The sequence below is a fragment of the Apostichopus japonicus genome, chromosome 13 (genome assembly GCF_037975245.1).
Source record: "Apostichopus japonicus isolate 1M-3 chromosome 13, ASM3797524v1, whole genome shotgun sequence".
Classification (NCBI taxonomy): Eukaryota; Metazoa; Echinodermata; class Holothuroidea; order Aspidochirotida; family Stichopodidae; genus Apostichopus; species Apostichopus japonicus.
In genome coordinates this window covers 24,659,134-24,679,244 of record NC_092573.1, presented here as the reverse complement: position 1 = coordinate 24,679,244, position 20,111 = coordinate 24,659,134, and the positions used below count along the sequence as shown (strand labels likewise).

General features: G+C 38.3%; 1 protein-coding gene across 4 annotated transcripts in view; it reads left to right on the top strand.

Moving 5' to 3' along the window:
• The window catches only part of LOC139979172 (heterogeneous nuclear ribonucleoprotein K-like), a 96,103-nt gene that overhangs the window by 73,360 nt on the left and 2,632 nt on the right, over positions 1 to 20,111 (top strand). For 3 of the 4 annotated variants that reach the window (XM_071989901.1, XM_071989898.1, XM_071989899.1), the window contains 11 exons: positions 1,308 to 1,450; positions 8,306 to 8,362; positions 10,542 to 10,585; positions 14,191 to 14,269; positions 15,025 to 15,183; positions 15,573 to 15,701; positions 16,101 to 16,390; positions 16,743 to 16,770; positions 17,036 to 17,075; positions 17,426 to 17,472; positions 18,342 to 18,511. In XM_071989901.1, coding sequence (XP_071846002.1) covers positions 1,308 to 1,450; positions 8,306 to 8,362; positions 10,542 to 10,585; positions 14,191 to 14,269; positions 15,025 to 15,183; positions 15,573 to 15,701; positions 16,101 to 16,390; positions 16,743 to 16,770; positions 17,036 to 17,075; positions 17,426 to 17,472; positions 18,342 to 18,511 — 1,186 coding nt within the window. Of the gene's footprint in view, positions 1 to 1,307; positions 1,451 to 8,305; positions 8,363 to 10,541; positions 10,586 to 14,190; positions 14,270 to 15,024; positions 15,184 to 15,572; positions 15,702 to 16,100; positions 16,391 to 16,742; positions 16,771 to 17,035; positions 17,076 to 17,425; positions 17,473 to 18,341; positions 18,545 to 20,111 lie in introns of all 4 variants that reach the window. The other variant, XM_071989900.1, reaches the window with a different exon arrangement.

The window sequence follows — 20,111 nt, the reverse complement described above, 5'->3', positions numbered from 1 at the left end:
CACATTCCACTAACCTGTGTGAAGTTGTTTTCTTTTAACACTATGGTGAAATATGAAATCGTTCTGTATTGAGACTCCAGTTGCTCAGTTAAACAGAGCCTGGTGCTTTGTGAACTTCAGAATAAACTGGTAAAATGTCTGTATACTCTACCAGACCATGTCCATCCAAAATGCACTTATCATTAACTCTATATCATCAATCAAAATACTGTTTCCAAAAAACCAGCTGAAAATACAGCTGTTTTGTATTTTGTTGAGACTACATCGTAAAAAACACAGATTGTATTCTACGGTATTTCCTTGTTCGGGATGTATAATCCAAGCACATGAAAGGGGGTGTCCTTCCACTGGCCAAAGAATATGAATTAGTATTTTATTTGTAAAGCCTCAAAGAGGATGTGAGAATTTGAAAAGCCCTTTTGAGTTTAAGCTTCCTTCAAAGTAGATGTGATTTTAGACAATCAATAATTGTTTTTATTTAAAAAATTTTTTTTTTTTTTTTACGTTTTCCGAAAAGAAATGATTAACAAAACTGAGGCTAAGAGGAAAGTAATTACACTTCTTTCCCAGCAGGGTACCCTCTTATACATATCACTTGTACAGTATGTAGAATGCAACATTTTATCATGATAGACTTAACATTCATTCTTTTGTGTTTGCATTCTCTCAATTAGATACTACTGTATATGCCTCTTTCTTTTAACTGGGTTGTACATAACAGGTCACTAATACATTTATAAATGCTGGTAGCACTATCCATTTACCATTCAAGCTCTTTTGCACTTTTTGGTCCATAAACATCTGCAATCACAATCAACACATTTTCTCTTTGGGGTTTGCTCTAGAAATGTCATCACCTCGGGAGGACAGGATTCAAAGATTCCCTTGTAGACTTATTAATCTGAAATGTATCATTTGTATGCGCATATTAATTTAAGCAAATCATGTATATATTATTCATAGAGTAAATGGCTGTTTTGAATTGTCGATGACGATTGGAGGTCCTACAGTGCAAACAGGTGGTCATGTTTTCGATTTAAAGACTGGAAAGATTAATAATTTTGAATCTTTGGACAAGGCAGTGAGTGGACAGTACATAAAGTGGTGCCATAGACTTAGTATTGTCTCTCTACATTGCTAGGATTCCTCTTTCTTTTTGTGTGTATATGGTGAGTTACCAGTTTCCTACATCTCTTATCCATCCGGGCAGTTATCATCATGAAAACCACTGTGTGCCATTCAAAAACGTTGATTTCATTTCACATCTTTAAAATCTAATTCTATATATCTTTTTATTTCTTTGACAGGAGCCAAGCGAACTGCAGAGGAATCCCACCAATCGGGTGAGTCTCCTAGCAACAAGAAGCAGCGTGGAGGAGATGGTGAAGACGAACCCTTCGGTCCCGGCGAAGGGCCGGACATCACCCTCCGTTTCCTGATTCAGAGCCAGGTTGGTCTACTCTCGCATTTTGCTTTCATCTCTTCTCGTCTTCTCATTTAGGTTAGAGAGGATTTGTTAACAAGAGCAATATAAAAGCGAATCCTCTCTGATGGGATTGAAGTAGATCGTAACATTGTTACTAGTTTGGTTAATTACGTTTTTTTGCAGTCTCTCTTAGATGCATCACTTTCTGTTCAACAGAGCTTCTTCTCATTTTTTTATATTTTTTGTTGTTGTTGTCCATAATGATATCTCTCCGCCTAACGAGCCAGCCTCCTCACTTAAAAGCATTTCCCAAAGTAGACTGGTAATTACGCGCAGCCCAAGTTTTTTTTATATCGTGGGAGTACATAATGGCTGTATTTTAGTAATTGGTTCTTAAAACCTTTGTCCCAAAATCCAGTTGAGTTTTCGGTTGTGCTAGCTTGACTTGTTGTCAGGGTTACCCAACTTGCTATAAGACCATGACGACTATGATGATGATGATGATGATGATGACGGTGAAATGACTAGGTTCAATGTAGCGGATTGCAATTAAGTGGTTGAATAATGCAAAGATGGATGCTATGAGAATTGTTTCCAACTGCACTTAAAGATTAAGGAAGAGAAAAGAGTAAAAAAAGAAGCAACTAGTGGAAAGACAGAAATATACCGGTTTTTTTTTTTTTTTCTTTTAAATAGCACTTGAAGCTTTGGAACAAAAAAGGCCTGTTGCAGAAAATGTTAAAAACAGCAATAAATAAAAATGCAATCAAAATTTTGAAATTTTTAATATTCCACAGTTTAACTTGTGGTGTGTGGGATTCTAGGCGAGTGTGGTTAAGAAACTTTTTCAGAGATGATATAATGTAGAAAGAGACCCGAGGCGCCTCCATGCCAGACAAAGAATTTGAGTGACCCGCGAGAGGTGGTTACATTATAAATGTTACTTGCAAATCCCCTAAAGTAACTTTGATGAACTTTAATGGAACTTCTTGAGGAAATAAGCCAGAATACAAACCAGGTCAAGAAAACTAGGTAACCTTGTTATGTATGAGTTCGTGTTGAATAACTGAAAATATTTCTGATGCATTATCACCCTTTTGGTAAACTGACGCAGTGAAACTCTTGTTTCCATTGTGTATGCAAAATATGATCAAACAACATAGAATTTAATAAATATTTTGTGGCAACCGCCTCATTTTTAATATCAATTGAATTGAACGCTGCTTCACCAAGAAGATTCCAAATTGAAATGACAAATGAAAAAAAAAAAATTAATGAGAAAAAAAAAGTTTCATGACATTTTCGATTGGCTAATTTCTTTGCGTTGTGTCACAACTAGTGAGCACAAAGACCTTTAAAGTTACCTTTGTTGTCGATCTCTGGAGATGGCCTCATTAACTCTCCAAACAAACATCTTTAGTGATTCATTTGGAGGCTTCTTTTGCCTCTGGCTGTAGCCAATTAATTTATTTTCAGAGTAATAATATCAGTTTGTAAAGAAGCCATTGCAATTTTTTTTTTTCAAATGATCCCAGCTGAAGCCAAATGAAATTGGTTTGGAAAACAAAGACTGTCCAAAAAAAAAATAGTTTTTTTCTATAAAAAGCAACATTTATCAAGGTTACTGGGTTTTGTTTTCCTTTTCTTTTCACATTTTGACAAGTCTTCTTCAGGTGGAAAGTTTACTTCCTTTTCAATCAGTAAAACCTTTCAAAAAACTGAAATAAACTAAAAAATACAACAATTGTGGAGGGAAAAAAAGAAAAGAAAAGAAAAATGAGATACCTGAAACGGAAATTTGGTTTGTATTGCAAGTAGAAACCAAATGAGATTATGCATAAATTTCAAGGTTTGTAATTGCAAACATTACACATTGCATAAGGACATAAGCTCTCGACATAACCTTTGACAAGTTGCTCTGTCAGGAGAGGAGTACAGTAGCTTATTTCTTGTAAAAAACAGTATGTGTTTAGTTTAGTTACTTGGATACTTTAGATACTTTAGATAATTGGATACAAACCAATTGTGTATGACTATTACTTGGTTTGGTCAGAGGAACTACTCCCCCCTCCCCCCACCTCCGAAAAGAGGTAGCTTCCTTCACTTAACTTAATGACATACTGTAGATGCGAACATCAGAGTCTGTACCGTGTAGAAGTCAGTTGCATTGTAGCATTAATATTTGTTAACAACCATAAGTAAGCTTTGTTACTTCTTTCTATTGCACAATCAAGAGACTAAATCATATCTGGTTCGGGATTGGTTTTACGGTCAGTACTTCTACTCTCCGTCCTGGTGGTCAAGTGCTGCCCACCTATCGTGATATCTCTGCAGGGTTTCAGAATAATTCCCCATTCTCCCCCACCCCCCCATACTTCTTTTGCTTGACCTTTTTGCAAGCCCATGACAAAAAGCGGAAATTTTTTAAGAGAGCGACTTGTACAGACAGTGTATTAGTCGGGCGGTTGATGCGTATGCTGTTGCAACAAAGAAACAATTTTTAACCTTTTATGACAAAGAAATCATTAGTCTGTATCTAATTTGGACAAGGGGGGTTCCTGAAGTTAGGAGTAGCGTTTCCACGTGGCTGGACGTTACTTTCATCAAGTCTGTGTTGTTCCGGCTGCCATTGAAGTAGTCTAAATAGGGTGAAGAAGAAGTTAAATAACCACAAGATATTGTATGAAGAGAGAAAGAGATAAAGAAAGAGAGGGAGGGATTATAGGACAGCTGAGGCCATATGTCATCAGTGTTTGGAGCTTCTTTTGACCAGTTGGAAGGTATCATAGACATTGTTTGCTTTGTTGCGTGCTCCCAGATGCAAGAAGCCTTACTACTGCTACTACTACCGCTAACCACTGTGACAAGCATTGTAAGGAGGTATAATGAGTAATCCTGCACATGGCTTTGTTCACACCATGCATCTTGTACTTTGTACTTGGGGTAGGACAAAGGACAACAGAGAAGAAATAACTCTGCTCTAAAAGGGCCCTCTTCAAAATTAAATGCGACAGCGATAGGGAAGGAAGGTATTCCATGAGAGGCTCTCGAAGCGAGCATAGCAAAGTCGAATAGAGTTTGGCGTGAGGAACCGGGAGATTTGTAACTTGTGTGTATAGCCTGGCTATTAGGGGGGATGATAACAGCAGATAAAATGGATGTTGACTGTGTCATGAGAAACTCGCTGTATACAGTGATGGGTAAGTAAAATTAAACTCAATTACATTATCATCACTTCAAGTCAGTTGGTTCGAAAAGTCATCAGTTTTCTGGGGTTTTTTTTGTCTTTTCTGAAATGTGGTAAAAATTAAATAAGAACCAACAATGGATATAGGCATGAATTTTTAAGTCTGGTTTGATCTGAGATATATGCTAAAGAGTACAAAAATGGAAAAGCATTAATTTTTCAGTCAGTTTTGATCTGAAATATACTTATAAAAAATGGATAAGCAGTAATTTTTCTTCATGAAATATTCTGAAAAGAACCTAAACTGGACAAACAATCTTTTTACATCAGTTTTGATTTGAACTCTGATAAAGGTTACAAAACATTAATATTTACATCAGGATTTGTTCTGAAATATACTAAAAAGAACAATCGAAAGTCCACAATTTAAACAAAAATAGAGCTAAAAGAAGAAGTGTAATAGAAGTATATGGTGTCACACTCCATTTTTTTACAGTGTTAGTGTACTTTTTTGTTTCTTTCTATGGTTGAGTTGAGTGGGTAGCATTTTGGGATGGACATGAGTAGAGAGCACTGGCCGCTCAAAGTAGTAAAGATGGTTTATCAGCCAGGGAGTATTTACAGATATTCATTCCGAAATAGTTCAAGGTTATCATTATTGGTCACAAGTTTTAGCATGCTAAAACTTGCCAAAGGTATTTAAAAGTAGCTTCCCAGCAAGGATTCGGTAATGTTCCGTAAAAATATTCCTAGACATTTAGGATTGTTAGAATTCTAGCCCAATTAAATGTCTCAGTTTGGGTGACTACATTTAAGGTGGCAGTAAAATGCTTTGTTGAAATTTGAACATGGTTAACCGTTATTTTACGAGTTCTCTAGAATAATTTTCTTTTTTCTTCAGAGGGGGGGGGGGGTAGTGTGGGAGGGGGAGGTTGGCAATACTGATGACCTTTGTGGCCTAGGTGCAAATATTATGCAAATGTACAAAAATTAGGTTAACTACCATTACCTTTGAATTATTAACAGAATCTCATTCTGAGATGATGAGTCAGGTGCTTTGAGAAAAAAATAGTACTTAGATGTGCATTGCAGTGTATTTGTAAAAACTCCTCAAGTAAATTGTCCTGTTGTTTGTGTTAGTCAACAGTTTGTCCAGCAACATGCAGTATAAAATAAAAATAATGGATGTGAACGGTGAACGTAACCAAGGTTAAAAATGACCTGAAGTATTCTGTATAGTGTGTAGAATTATTTTGATGATTAAATTTTTTTAGCAAAAACTCCCATTCGATGTTTACCTGTATCATAGTCAAATGTGAGTCATTTCTTTGCATTATTCCTATCACTGGCATACTTTTCGTTTAACCCTTGAGATATTCGCAGGAAACACGTTCCCCGCCAGTCGTCTGCTATTTTTCACTTCCAAATGTGTTAGTTATTAAACCAAAAGATATTGACTCAAAATGCCCAAATCAGTTATTCAGCAACGACCACAAATGGGATCAGAGAAGGGACTGCTTTCTGTCAGTACTAATTGAGAATCTACAGTATCCACTGTGCAAACCTTCCCTCTCATTATGTCCTATGTTTTTGTGTGTTTTTTTTTCTTTTTCTTTCTTTTATTTTCAATGCAATGTTGGGGTAGAATCTTGATCGTATTTTTTGGACTTGATGTAAGTGACAAGTTTGTAATGCCATCTTGAGCAGTTAAAACAGTTTTGAATCCTACTTTATAGGTTGTGATTTATCTTGTACAGTAGGTGCTTATACCAGGGACGAAGGATGCAAAGTACTCGTCACCTTAAACCAGTGTGTTTAAATACGGTACACCGTGTTAGTGGCTGTAGATGTGTAGTGACGGGATTAAATAGTTGTGAGTTCATAAGTTTATGGTGACTAGGATGACAATTGTGGGCAATTATCTTAAAATTAATAAAACCAATAATTTAGTATATACTTGAACGTATTTTGTAACGCTCAGCATCATAAATTCTCAAGTTTTTGGCAATGTCAGGGCGTGTACTGTCAGCGAGTCACTGTAGGAGATTTTTTCCACTGCAATCAGTTTCAGATCACTGTTCATATGTACTGCATGTAGATGCCACATCATCTACCGTAGTCCTCATAAGGACTCTGTGTGTATAAATGGCTGAAAGTGTCCTCACATTTACCACATTTGTTTGAAAGCTTAATCCTACGGAAAGACCCCCCCCCCCCCCCCGCCTGTAAAAACTTACATTTGTGGAAAGGCAAGACCTCCCCTGCTTGATAGAGCACACTGGGTGAGTGCTGTCCTTTCCAGGATTCTATCATGCCTCTAGCGGTTATGGCAGCTCTCTCTCTCTGAAGTTGTTCACATGTTAGGTTATGAATGACTGATATTAAACTGGGTATCCCTTAATTCAGCCGACAGAAGTGGGACGAGAATCTGTTGACTATGCCTGAGGCATTTCCTTGCCAATGGATCGACGACATAGTGGTCGTGGTGCCAATGTCTTGCCACAAACCGATTAATTATTCATGTTCTCTATCTGCAAGACAATTAGTTGAGATGAGTAATTGGTCCACAGTATACTGGCTATAGTCTCTCATTTCTCTGCCTTCTCTTCTATCATTAAGTGGATTAAAATTGTTTTCGAGTAGATGTGTCCAATTTATTCACTTGTACTCTCTTTAAGTCTTCATCAAGCCCTTTAAAGGAGAAATGCTTGTGTTGTTAGTGCGCCCCCCGTATTTTCAAATTTTCACTCTCTTTTTATTGTTAGGCATTTGTTTTTGCCTGTTTTTTCTCATGTGTTAGCTGCCCAGTGAATGCCCCCAGGGGCTAGTGAGATCTACCGTACAGCTAATCCTTCACTTGGCTCATTATCCCTTCCCTAAAGTATATATTGTAATTTTGGCCCCTTTACAAAGTAATCAAGCAAACTTTCGAAACTGGTGTACTGAACATAAACCTCTTCGCACTCCCGTTTTTGTAATGGCTTTAATGTCAAGAAGTTGATGCAGTCTTTAAATATCTTCTTGTTGTCCTTGTTTCACCATTGTAGGAGTGATTCATGCATAAAGTTACATTTATCACCACAACTACCCAACAAATCTGCCTCAAAGTGTCGGACAACAACGCTCTGAAGCAAAAGTTCGACGACGCCCAAAAGTTGCTTACAGTAGAATAAATAAATAATCACTAATCCGTACACTCTTGGCTCTCTGGGCAAATTGGGTACTGAACCATCAATCAAAGGAGCAATCTGTTGCATTTCGTGCGGGAGTGTGCTCGCCTGCAAATATAAAGCAAACGTGCAAAAGGTAGAGTTTTACCGCCAGCCTACAGAATGCTAAATACAAGGATATGTTCTCAAATAGAACAAAGTATTTGTAGATACTTTCCTATTCTTTCTTTAAAATTCTGTGGTGGGTGTTCAAGTTAAGAGAAGGTTTTCATTTTTCGTTCCTACCAGCTCTGCAGTTGAGCTTTATCGAGATCCCATCAGTAAAGTCTTCCGATTCAAAAGCATTGCTCTTTAGACTTTTCTGAAGTATTTTCTGTCCTTCTGTGTAAATCCCTTCTTTGAGATACATGCATTTTTCAGCAGCACATAGGATTACTTGGGTACTGGTACTGTAATAACAATATGAAAAAGTAAATGATATTGGGGTAAATAATTTCACTTTTTTATTATTTATCATTACAGAACGCTGGTGGCATCATAGGCAAAGGAGGCCAGAATATCAAGCGACTGAGGACTGAGGTATAGTAAACTGGACTTCATTTAAGCAAAACTTCAACCTTATTTTGTCATTGATATCGTCAAACGTTAATAGTCTCCTCTCTGTGTCAGTTAGGTGCGGAAAGCTGGCTCAATAGCGAAAAAAGGAAAAAAAAAAATTGGCCAAGTTTAGTAAAGTTGTTGGAAGTGCAATATAACCTCTCCCTAAAAGCTATGCACTCTGCAAGGAATAAGCCTGAAAGGTGGATTCTTTTTCAAAAAAACAAATATGCTGGTTCTTGCATTGTTAAATGTTCTTCTTCAAGTTTATTTCCCTTTCAGACGAGTTTGGTACTTCTGTGAGGGAAAGTATTTCATTGCTTACCAAAAAGCAAATTAAATCCCCCCAAAACTTAAATCCATAAAAAAAATTTAAAAAAAAAAGGAAGATGTATACCAATAACAAAATACTTGAAATTGTGGTAAGTGTGAAACTGGCTGTTGTTGATATGAGTAGAAGCTGTGAAGTTTGAATATTGCTTGTTCAAACTGAACTTAGTCTCAGTTTAACTTGTAAAAATAATCTCAGTGTTGTGAACGAGAAAGAGTTACCGCATCTTCAAAAATCGGATAAACCGAATAAATCCAAAAATCGGAACATTGATTGATGTCAGCGCTAGTGTATTGAATATGGGTTCTTAAACGAGTCCTGTGAGTAACATGATCAATAATAAAGCCAAATGGAGTGAATATTTGTCGTTGTGCCCAATGGACTATGTCACTCACTGGCTACTAAATATGGCTAGTGTACTACACAGCTGCAGCAAGTAGCAACTCGAGGGAGTTGAAACGGCAATGGGTGCTGTATCCCTGTCTTGCTCTCTCTCTCTATCTCTCACTGTCTCTCGCCCACTGTCTCTCTCATTCGCCGATGACATTTTTGATCGGGGCATATAATTTAACCAAACCTGTTGAGTTTGTTTCATTTGTGCATTAAATATACTGATTGAATGAGGGGAGACTTATCGGTTAGCTGCTGCTGTAAGAATCCAATCAGCTCCATTTGGTTTTAGGCAAAGTGGCATGAAGAAGATAAAAAGAAGCTGTCTCTAGTCATTTTTAGTAAAGTGAGCAACAAAAAGAGCCGCTTTGTGAGATGAGGAGAGGAGGAAGGATCTGAAAAAGCAGATCACTCCGCCGCTGCAAGAGTGCCATCTGATTGATCTCCCTGATACCCTCAGGAATATTCCATTTCATTAACTTGTATGTTTATTTCAACGATACCGAGGGGGGGGGGAGGGGGATTCTCTTTCTAAAAGCAAATTTTGATGCAATCCATTGGTGAAGCATATCTGATCGTGCCGGGTGGAACCTCCTGGGGCCAAAGAAAACTTGCCCAGTGCTTGAAAGACTAAATATTGTTTGTGGTAGCATGTTGGTTAATGGCCAGCTGGTTAATTTGATTAAACTATGAAAGGGGTTGGGTTGGGTTGGGTTGGTGGAGGGGTGGGGCTGGTGAAGAACACCTTGTATGTCAGAATATAGTGGACTTGCAAGTATTTCGTCTGTTGCGTCTGGCCCAAGGATATCAATTTCAATATGCTTGATATGTGCAGGCTTTACCGAATATCTTGCAAACATGTATGTAAGCAAACATTTGGGTTGCCAAGGTAAAGGTTTACAGGTTAAACTGTTTATACTGGAAATTGCAAAATGTTATTAATTATGGTTGGAAGTTTATTCACCATTAATGCTTCCTTATTGAAGAAACAAAACAACGTTGAATTGTTGCACTGCCATGATGCAATTGCTCAACGATTCTTCATATAAACTTTCAAAAGTGTCCAAAATGATAACTTAATTGTCCCCAAAAAGTCACAAAGTTTCAATACTGGCTATTGTTGAAGTTGATCTTTGTGACCTGGTGCTGGAATTGATTACGCAATGTACAGTATATGAATATGACCCTCACTTGGTACCATTTTTTATCCCCTTATCCCATCCATGCCCAATTGGTGGACCCTCCTTTCTACTTGGCCCTCGGCTCTCTCTCTATTTCCTGGAACTCCGGACCCGATCCCGATTCCCATATCTTCTCACATGCCTGGCCCACGACGTTTCTCCGAATCGTGGTTCATCCGGGAATTTCGTCCTGACATGACCTGACCCACCTCCGATTTATCCTGCCCGCCCGACCTGGCCCGGACCCGCCCTACCACAGTACAATGCCGGTGTCACAGTTCCTGATTGTTTTGGTCCTGAGCGGTATGTTCCAAGGCCCTCGCCCAGATGAGCACTTTGGCCCTTTAATCACCATCTTTTGCATAAAATTTGAAAATCACTTTGGAAAAGTGCTGTTTCTATTTTGTGTTTTTTTAAAATATGATTTTGATTTATCTCAGACATTTTCATTACTCCAAACTGCACCCTTATAGCACCAGCAACGTACGGTGCCCTGAATCGTCACATGGAATGTTGTCAAATGACATTCTTATTGTGGCACTAAATCTCTCAGAATTTGAGATCTACTACTACAGTACTACTACTCTTTTCCAAATCATTATCATCATCTTCATTTAGCTCATCACACAATTATCAAGCTTTTGTGTTATTTTGTTTTATTCCCTGCTTCTCTCTGCAAAGTACTTCTTTTATACGAAAACAAAACGAAAAAAAAATATCAAATTATATTCCTTCTCACATCGACTATTTCCACTAAACGCCAAAATTCATTTTGACACGCTATATTTTCATGAATGGCCCATCCATCCTCTCTGCTAAATTTAATGAATTCCAAGGTTTGTATCAAACTGTCCATCTTCTTCTTTTTCTTTGCTTTGATCTCCTTTCCTTTTTAATAGTCAGTCATCATGCAAACATGGCGCATGTGCATCTGTTTAAAGATTTTGTTTTCTTTTGAGGAAAAAGGAAATGGGATATATTGTAGCTATAGAAACGGTTTTTACTTACCCCCTAGTTTGATATCAAAGCTAGGCCGGGTTGCTTGAAAATTTAATTTGGGCAGTGTCAGTAGGCTATAAGAAGTGCAGTAGTTTTTGTTTGTTTGTTTGGTTGAAAACTGCTGAATAGAGCCATATTGAGTATGCAGGCAGCATTTCAATCAATACACATAACGATCAATGTACGTAACTATGTAGATGTTTATCTAAAAATGGGAGTGGAGGAAAAAACATATACTGTATGTATAAAAAAATATATGAAGGAGAAAAAAACCACAAGGCGTAAATTTTCCTCTGTAAGTAGATGTGTGAACGGCTTGACAATGAATGACGTTGATGACTAAAATGACTTAGTTCTGCGGGAGGATTTCAGATGGAATCATGTCGGAGGTGTTGCTAGGATATACGGTTATGTTGCTTAGTTGATATTGTTTATGTCATAGAACGTAGGTATTAAGATATATGTATAGGTCGCGTCGTGATCATTGTTAGGCAGTCTATGGATTACCTTCAGCTGCTAAACATGAGTGGAAAGTATGGTTATATTCAGAGAACAGCTACTCAGCAATGCATGAGAGAGTGAGTGGGTTCCGTTATGATATTCCAAAAGGAAAGCTAGCTTAAGATATTATTCCCAGGTAGGATCCCAACATTATTAATGGACCACTCCTCTGTATTAATACTCATTACTCAGGGACTAAACATTGTTGTTTAGATTGAGTTCAGATTTACCACTACAGCAATGCCCAAATGTCAATGTAAGTGACAGAGGTGGTCGGGAATTGTTGAGGTGGAAGGGGGGGGGGAGGCCGAGGGACAGAAGGGGGAGGGAAAGGAGAGGAAGGAATGGGGCAGGCATAAGAATCATGAATGCATGCAAGCAAGAAGGAAGGGTAGAGTTTCTGATGTTTAACAACAGTGCACCTCAACAATATTCTTTTCAAGTTAAATAAAAAGGAGTGTCCATCGTGAGGCAATAGGTGTCTATCATAAGCAAAGAAAAGTCTCTAAAAGTGGGTGGCCCCCCTCTACTTTTTATGTTATTATCAGCTGAAAAAAAGAAAATTGAATGACATAATATTTCTTGCATGAACAATGAAATATATATTGCAGTAGTTGCTAGCAAAAACCATTCAATCATGCAGGTTTTAAGCAATTTATTTTTATTTTATTTTATTTTATTTTTGTAATTTAAGGCAGAAAAGGGGGACTGGTGATGTTTTGTGGAGTGAGGGGGGAGGGGAAACTCATAAATTGTACAGAGAACATTCTAATATGTACAGTTAAGTGTTGCTTTGGTCAGTTTATCATTCACAGAATATTTCAGAACAGTACTATATACATATAGGTAATTGCTTTTGGTAATGTGTAAGTCTAACACATGCTTTCAGTTCAGCATACGGCGGCTCATATATGTCGTAGCTTGTTTGGTTATTTGTAGAATTTTGTATCACTCCATGTTAAATCTGGTTAAGATGATGGGGGATTGGGGGTGGGGGAATGGAGAAGAAAGCAAAATGGGGACTTGTGAACAAACATTAAAGTTTTACTGGCATACTGGTGGGTTTCTCTACTCTCACATGGATTTGCGTCTATTTCTAAATTCTGTTTTGTCATCGACCGAAAACAGTCTCAAAGGAGGGGGGGGGGGGGGGATGTAAAACAACCTGAATAAAACATGTCAAACATGTTTTGTAAGTTTGAGATGTATGTGTGTCAGGAGATGCATAACAGGTTTTAAAAGTTGTTGATGAGGTTATAAAGGGAGATGGGACTTTGAAATGAAACAGATCTGAATTATTGCTTCAGAAGAGGATTTGATGTTTCATTGGTAGATGATGGCAGGAGAAGTTTATTTCTAGTAAGAGAGAGAGAAATGCTCAGTAAGCTTCATAACAAGGTGCTCTAAAACTTATTCGTCCTCGCATGAATCTGCGGGATATTTGTTTTAATATGTATCATTCATTTGCTATCTTCAAGGTTGAGTAGTTTTCACAAGGTATTTAATATAACAAAGAGGATTTTTATTTCTTTTTCCGGAAAATTTGTATAACAACCAAATATCTCTAAAGCGAAACCCCTCTTATTAGTTAAAATATATGCCAAAATGTTCTGCATGCCATTAAATCTGAAGTGAAAGGAATATTAACAACTCCTTGTGGATGATGTTGCCATCTATTAGGTCTTATAACATTCTCATACTGTACTCGATGCTTTATGATCCAGCAGCTTATGTGATGTAACCTATGAAATTATCAGATTTTCTCTTTTGTCAGCCTGTTATGTTGCAGCCAGTCACAGTATGGTTTCTGTTGTACTTTACAATTTGTCTAACATGAATTCACATGGCAAAAAAAAAGGATAAAAAAGAAGGGAAAAAAAGTGGATAATACCATGAATGGCTTTCTTGTAATGTTACAAATCTCTTAAAATACCCTGTAATTATGTTTAAATATTTCAACTAACTAGTATTATATATGCAAATTGTCAATCAGGCATTTTGAATGGACAATACATAAGGCTAAGTTTTTCATTGTTATTATGAATGCTTCAGGTTTCTTGATCAGGGGTGCGGTTGGAAGGAGGGGTGGGGGTGACCGGGGAGGGTTGGGGCGGGCGGGGAGTATTGTCAATATTTTAACATTTAGGTCATAAAAGAGGGTCAGATTCAATTGAAGAATGATCAGCAGGGTGAGTTTGAAGGTCTAAAATATTTCATATGTTATACCCCACAAGCTGTTAGCCATTTCTAAGCTTTTTGATCCTCGGTTAGTTTTGGAAGCCATCGCAAGGGTAGTCTCATAGCATCTAGGGCCCTACCTAACAAAGAGCAAATACATCATCACTGCATGCACTTGATTACGATTTCTCGATGTTTACTTATGGTCAAACTTTTCTCTTTTCATATAGTGTACTGACCATTTCTGGAAAGTTTGGTGATGTGATGGGATGTTTAGAAGACATGATGCCATTCTTGAAGGAAGGAGGGGTAAGCTTGTTTGATTGATCAATTAGTCGGAGAGGATGTGCTATTGTTCTTTTGTAAATGAGAAGGAGTCGTTAAGATCAAATTTTAATTCAGAGAATGCATAGACGGACCTTTGTTTCTGTCATAAATTTGCCTATTACATTTGTCTTGGCATTTTGCTCGATTAGTTTCAAAGATCACAACGATATTTAACGTGATATTTAAAATACTCGCAATGCTTTAAGGTTCATGGTGTGATCCTGCTCATGTCGGGAAGGCTGTAAACCGTCGTAGAATTAGGGCTGTTCCATTTACTCTGGTCAAGATGAAACAGTTTGTCATTCTGGTTCACGGTTAAGTCAAGCTAGTCTTGGAGAAGTAAGGCTGTCGTTCTTGAGACCGCTAGGAGATGTCAGATAGGTGAGGTTTGCAGAAGTTTCATTTACGCAGTGAGTTGTTTTAGCTGTCAGATTGAGTGTCTAGTCTAAGGTGATATGATGGAAATGAATATTGTATCGAGGGTATCGTCAAGTACAGAGATGTGACAGAACCAGTGTAATCGATCTGCCTTTCCAAGTAATCGTTTCGAACTGTCACAGTATTTTTTTTCTCTTTAATACCTCGATATGATTACACACACACACATTCTCGCTGTCATGAAAACGTGATGGGTGTTTGAGTGGGCAAAACATTTACCTTGAAACTCATCAGGCTTTCAAGACTGTTTAAAAAAAAAAATAATGTTTTGTTGTTGCTTCGTTTGTTTCTCCATCTAGCGAAGACGTCAGCAGCAACAACAACAACAACAAGAGCAGCAACAGCAGCAGCAGCGACAGCAGGAGGATGGAGATAGCGAGGCCCGCCTCTTGGTCCACCAGAGTTCAGCTGGAGCAATTATCGGCAGGGCCGGTTTCAAGATCAAAGAGCTCAGAGAGGTTAGTTTTTCTCCCAATCAACCCAGCTGATTACCTGAAGGTAGCATTTTGTGGATACCTTTGTCCACAAGGAAACACTTGGTTTCCTATTTTAGGCCACACAAAAAACGAGCAAAATTAAGACAGAGCTCCTACTTGAGTATCGTTTAAATCCTCCTCTGAAGGGCAGACATATTTTTGTTCAGCACATCAGTAATGGATTTTCATGATCTCACGACGGCCTATGCAGCTGCAATGTGAGGCAGAGTTCTAGGAACCGTCATTATTTATATTGTAGTTGTGTAGTCAGTCACCAGCTAAGAATGCTACTGGCTCAGATGAAAGTTAAAAAAAAAAAATTGACTATTTGTACCTTCTATTTTATGCCTCACTCTCTTTTCTTTTCTTAGAAATCAAAGGCCCAGATTAAAGTGTACACAGAGTGCTGCCCTAACTCATCGGAGAGGGTCGTACAGTTCAACGGAACAGCACCGTTGGTGGTCGAAGGAATAAGGAGGACTCTGAAAGTGGTTCAAGACGTAAGCTTTGTTTTCTTGTTGATAATATTTATAGAGGGAGATGAGATCTTATTGGCATGCATTGTAAATCCATGCATTCCAGGATAGAAGTGTGGCATCAAGTTTATTGAAGAGTTGTTTGAAAAGTCTTAGAGGGGAGGGTTATGAGGAAGGTTAAAAAAAAATTAATAAAAGGCCACAATTAGAATCATTGTGTGTGTGGCCACATTTTGCTTCCCACCGAAGGTGGTAGCCCTGAAAAAGATTGGTGGTTGGATATGCAACTTTTTATTCAGAAATGTGTTCCTCTTCTCTCTATGTTATTATGAGAGATGCATTGATTGTGCATGTACCCTAGTTAACTGCAGTATCTTCCATATGAGACCGTTCAGTTGAGGTCTTCTTCTCTACTTTCATCAGGCACCAATCAAAGGACCTGTGCAGTTCTATGATCCATTCTGCTATGGAGGGGGCAACTATGGAGGCCACTACGTCCTGGATATCCCACAAGGCTACAATTCGTTCCCACCCGTTCCAAACCGGATGGGCGGCCCGGACAGACGTGGTGGTGGACGTGGCCCGCCATTCCTGATGAGAGGTGGCCGTCAGAACATGGGCCGCTATGGCGGTGGTGGTGGAGGTGGTGGAGGAGGAGGAGGAGGTGGTGGTGGAGGAGGCGGTGGTAGCAGAGGCCCAAGGAGGGGGATGAAGTAAGTCACATGTTGCTCTCAGTACTTGCATGAAAAAAAAATTTGTTTCTTGACCTGATCCAGGATTACAAAAAAGAAGGGACAAGGTAGAAGAATCATTGGATTATTTCACGGTTTCAGTTTATCCGTATGGATGAAAATGTTATTAGATGTGTTCTCATGTTTTTATTTCTCTTGTTGGAATAGTAGAATCATTATCATTAATAATATATTGGTGGTACCATCTTGAAAACTTGCTGTTTGCAAATATTAACATTTTACCTGTTGATGGATTTAATCATTTAATCACGACAATCCTCCCGTTTGCTCAAACCACTAGCAATCATATTTTGTTCTCTTTCTAATTTTACAGCGAACAGTTTGACTATTCTCGTGATAGGGTGAGTCTTATACAATAATTGATAGGCCACTGTTGATTAATCAGAGGGTCACCACAATCTTTATTACCCCGCCCCCCCCCAAATTGTTGAAAAATCATCCTTTTTTTGTTGAAAATCACTGGAGAAAGTGGCATTTTTACATCGTATAGTAGACGTTTAACCTCTATAATTCCAAGTTCATACACTCATAATGCATTGTGATCATTGACTCAGTGAGATTAGATCCAATGGTGGTATGTGACTCTACTTCTTATCTTGTTAACAGGACACAGACAACTTCTCATTCGGGGAGAAGACCTTTGAAGGTAATTTCATTTTTAAAATGTATGGTTTCTCAATTATTCACAAATTTACCTATCAAGTTGATACCATCACTACTACAGTGGATAATTTGATTTTTCGAGTTTGTCCAACATTCACTCTACAATTCCCAGTTTCAAATAAAAAGAATGTGCTTGTCCGCTGTACCGTAAAAGAAAAAAAAATACGAAAAGAGTAAAATAGAAGAGTAAATTTACTACCAAGTTGAGGAATTACAGGAAAATACAGTTTATTTGAAATAGTTGTTCAATGATGATGATACTTTACAACTTAAATACAGCTGCATTCCTTGAATCTATTTTAAATATTTAACATTACCCGCCCTAACTTGCAGGTGAGAAAGAAGGCGAGAACTTCACCCAAGTCACCATCCCGAGAGACGTGAGTAAACCAAAGACTTTATTTTTGTTACATACGGATGATTTGTTCGTTTTCAGAGTTAGGACTTGGCAGTACCTTAACGGAATTGATTAAAAAATGGAGAAACCGTTGGTTTTTTTCCTGAAGTTTGAATAATGTGAATAATTATTGTCTGACAAGGGCGTCGTTGATGATCTCCCGCCACCCCTGGTTTCCTGTTTACCTCCAAATTTGTGGCCCCAAATGTAGTGAACATGACTCACTTGATTGGCTGCCTGAGATTATGCAAATATTTGTTCCATTTGTCTAAATCTTTTAGGGGTCTTTTTTTGCTGACCTGAGGCCAGGTTTAGAATTTAGAGCTTGAAATTTCAACACATTTCAAACTCACTTGCATATCTATTCTAGATTTTGTAGGTGAATGTAGCATTTATCAGCGACCCAATCTAGCATTGTCAGTTACTGCCTCTTGTCAAAAGATTGGGGGAGGGGGGAGGAGGAGAATGCAGTTCAGAAAGGTAAAAATATACTAACTGCATAGGGCATTCAGGGAGAGGAAGACGCAGATGGAAATTATATGAAAATATAATGGTCTCAGTAGCCTCACTGTGAGCTAGTAACATTGGTATGGGTAACACGCTACAGGACTAGTTAGTTTCCATTTGATAACACTGGTAAACTTGGGATTGGGCTCATGAAGTTCATGCTGTATCACTGGTAGGGATAACTGGGGGAGGGGGGTGGTTATGGTCATTTATTATCCTCCTCACTGTGATAAAGTAGTATTTTGATATGTTTAGCAAGAGATGGGTCTCATAATGCTTCCATGTGTTCATCCATGACCTTTCACCTCCTCCTTTAAACCGCACGCTGTATATTCAAATACACAGCTGGCTGGCTCCATCATCGGTACCCGAGGTGAACGGATCAATGAAATCCGTCGTCGTTCCGGAGCCAAGATCAAGATAGCGGAGGCTCTGCCTGGTTCCAACGACCGCATCATCACCATCTCTGGAGACGAGGAAGAGATCACTAATGCTCAGTATCTGCTCCAGCTGAGGTAGGTGTCATGCACGGACGGACAAAAAGAAAAGTACGATAACAATTTACTAAACCAGTTTGCTGTGCTAGGAAATTAACAGTGCAAAATAACAGACATGAAAGCAATCCATCCTCTCAAGTAACAACCTTATCCGTTTCCTTCACTGAGACTGATGTCTAACAAGATCATTATATGATTACGTCAGTTCCTAACAAATTCATCAAAACATTTGATGACCTTACCCCGAGACAGAAACCTAGTCTGTAGCTTGAAGAAGCTCTTGTCTTAACCCAAAATTTTGTGATTGTGCACCCAAAATGCTTTTCTGTAGTAGCATGTTTGGGTGGATAGATGGAGGGACATGAGAAATTAATTGTTTCCAATCATGCTTTCCAATAATGTCGTGATCAACTGAAATTTTGAAACTTCCCATTTTTATTGTCCCATTTTCAAAATAATCATGTTGAAGGTTATTTGTCTCTTTTGAGATATGCAAAATTATTTCCTTGCATTAAGTCCATCCATTATTTTGCATTCATGGAGTCATTAGCTCTTACATAGTAAAAACTGGTCACTGGAGGAGTTAATTAAACCAGGTTGACTTTCATCCCAACTTCAAACCCTGTGGGGGGTTTGGGGAGGGAATTATTCAAGTAAAGAGCAAATTGAAGTTAGCATCATCACTGTTCATTGATTCAAACTGCAGTAGTGCTAGTGCCATCTAAACTAGTATGTCTAACGACAGGATGAAACCGCTTCATAACTCACGGAGAACTTACCTTAGTGTAGTACGATTGGAGCATCACAGTGCATCTATTCTTTTGGAAGTGCCTTCACCACGCACATATTTACCTCTCTTTTATTCAAAGTTTTTGATTACTTTTTGCCATCCTTTGCTAATTTTGCATACGCCATCACCAAGACTAACTTCCATCCGTTGCCCGTCATGGAAGACTGGTGATTTTTTTGTTGTTGGAAATTCCAAGAGCAACAAAAAATCACAGTCGGCCACTGACGAGTAAACGGCCTTTGCATCTGTAACCCATCACCTGCCTCAACAGAAGAGATATTAATGCCATTTGCTTTTCTTCGCTCATCTCATAACCCGATATGCAAACTGCATTTTGAATGACGTTTATCATCATCATCACCAGCCAGCCTTGCCCTTTTGTAACCTTTGAACTTTGAAGCAGTATCAACAATCTGCAATCATGAGAGCGGGTGGTCTTGGGAGACGTAGAAAACACAAAAATTATTTGCTCTTGAAGAGCAAAGAGCATTCTAAAAAGGGCCAAAAATGAAGAGATAAAAGAAAATGTCAGGTTTCAAAAGTCATTTGCCACATTCTCTATGATACCATCGTCATTTATGGAGTCCCTCAGCATTTAACATTCAAATAACAACATTTGGCCAAAATGTTTGCATGGAGATTTTTTGCAGTGGGAGATTGGGGGGAGGGGTCAGACTTATTTTACTTCTGAAAACAGAATGGCAAAAAAAAAAAAAAAAAGCATCTTGTTTTGGTTATGTAGATTGTGCATGTTACCTAACCTTTATTTATGCAAGCTACTAACTGGGTAAACTTCAGCATGCACTGTATTATGGAAGATGAGACAAT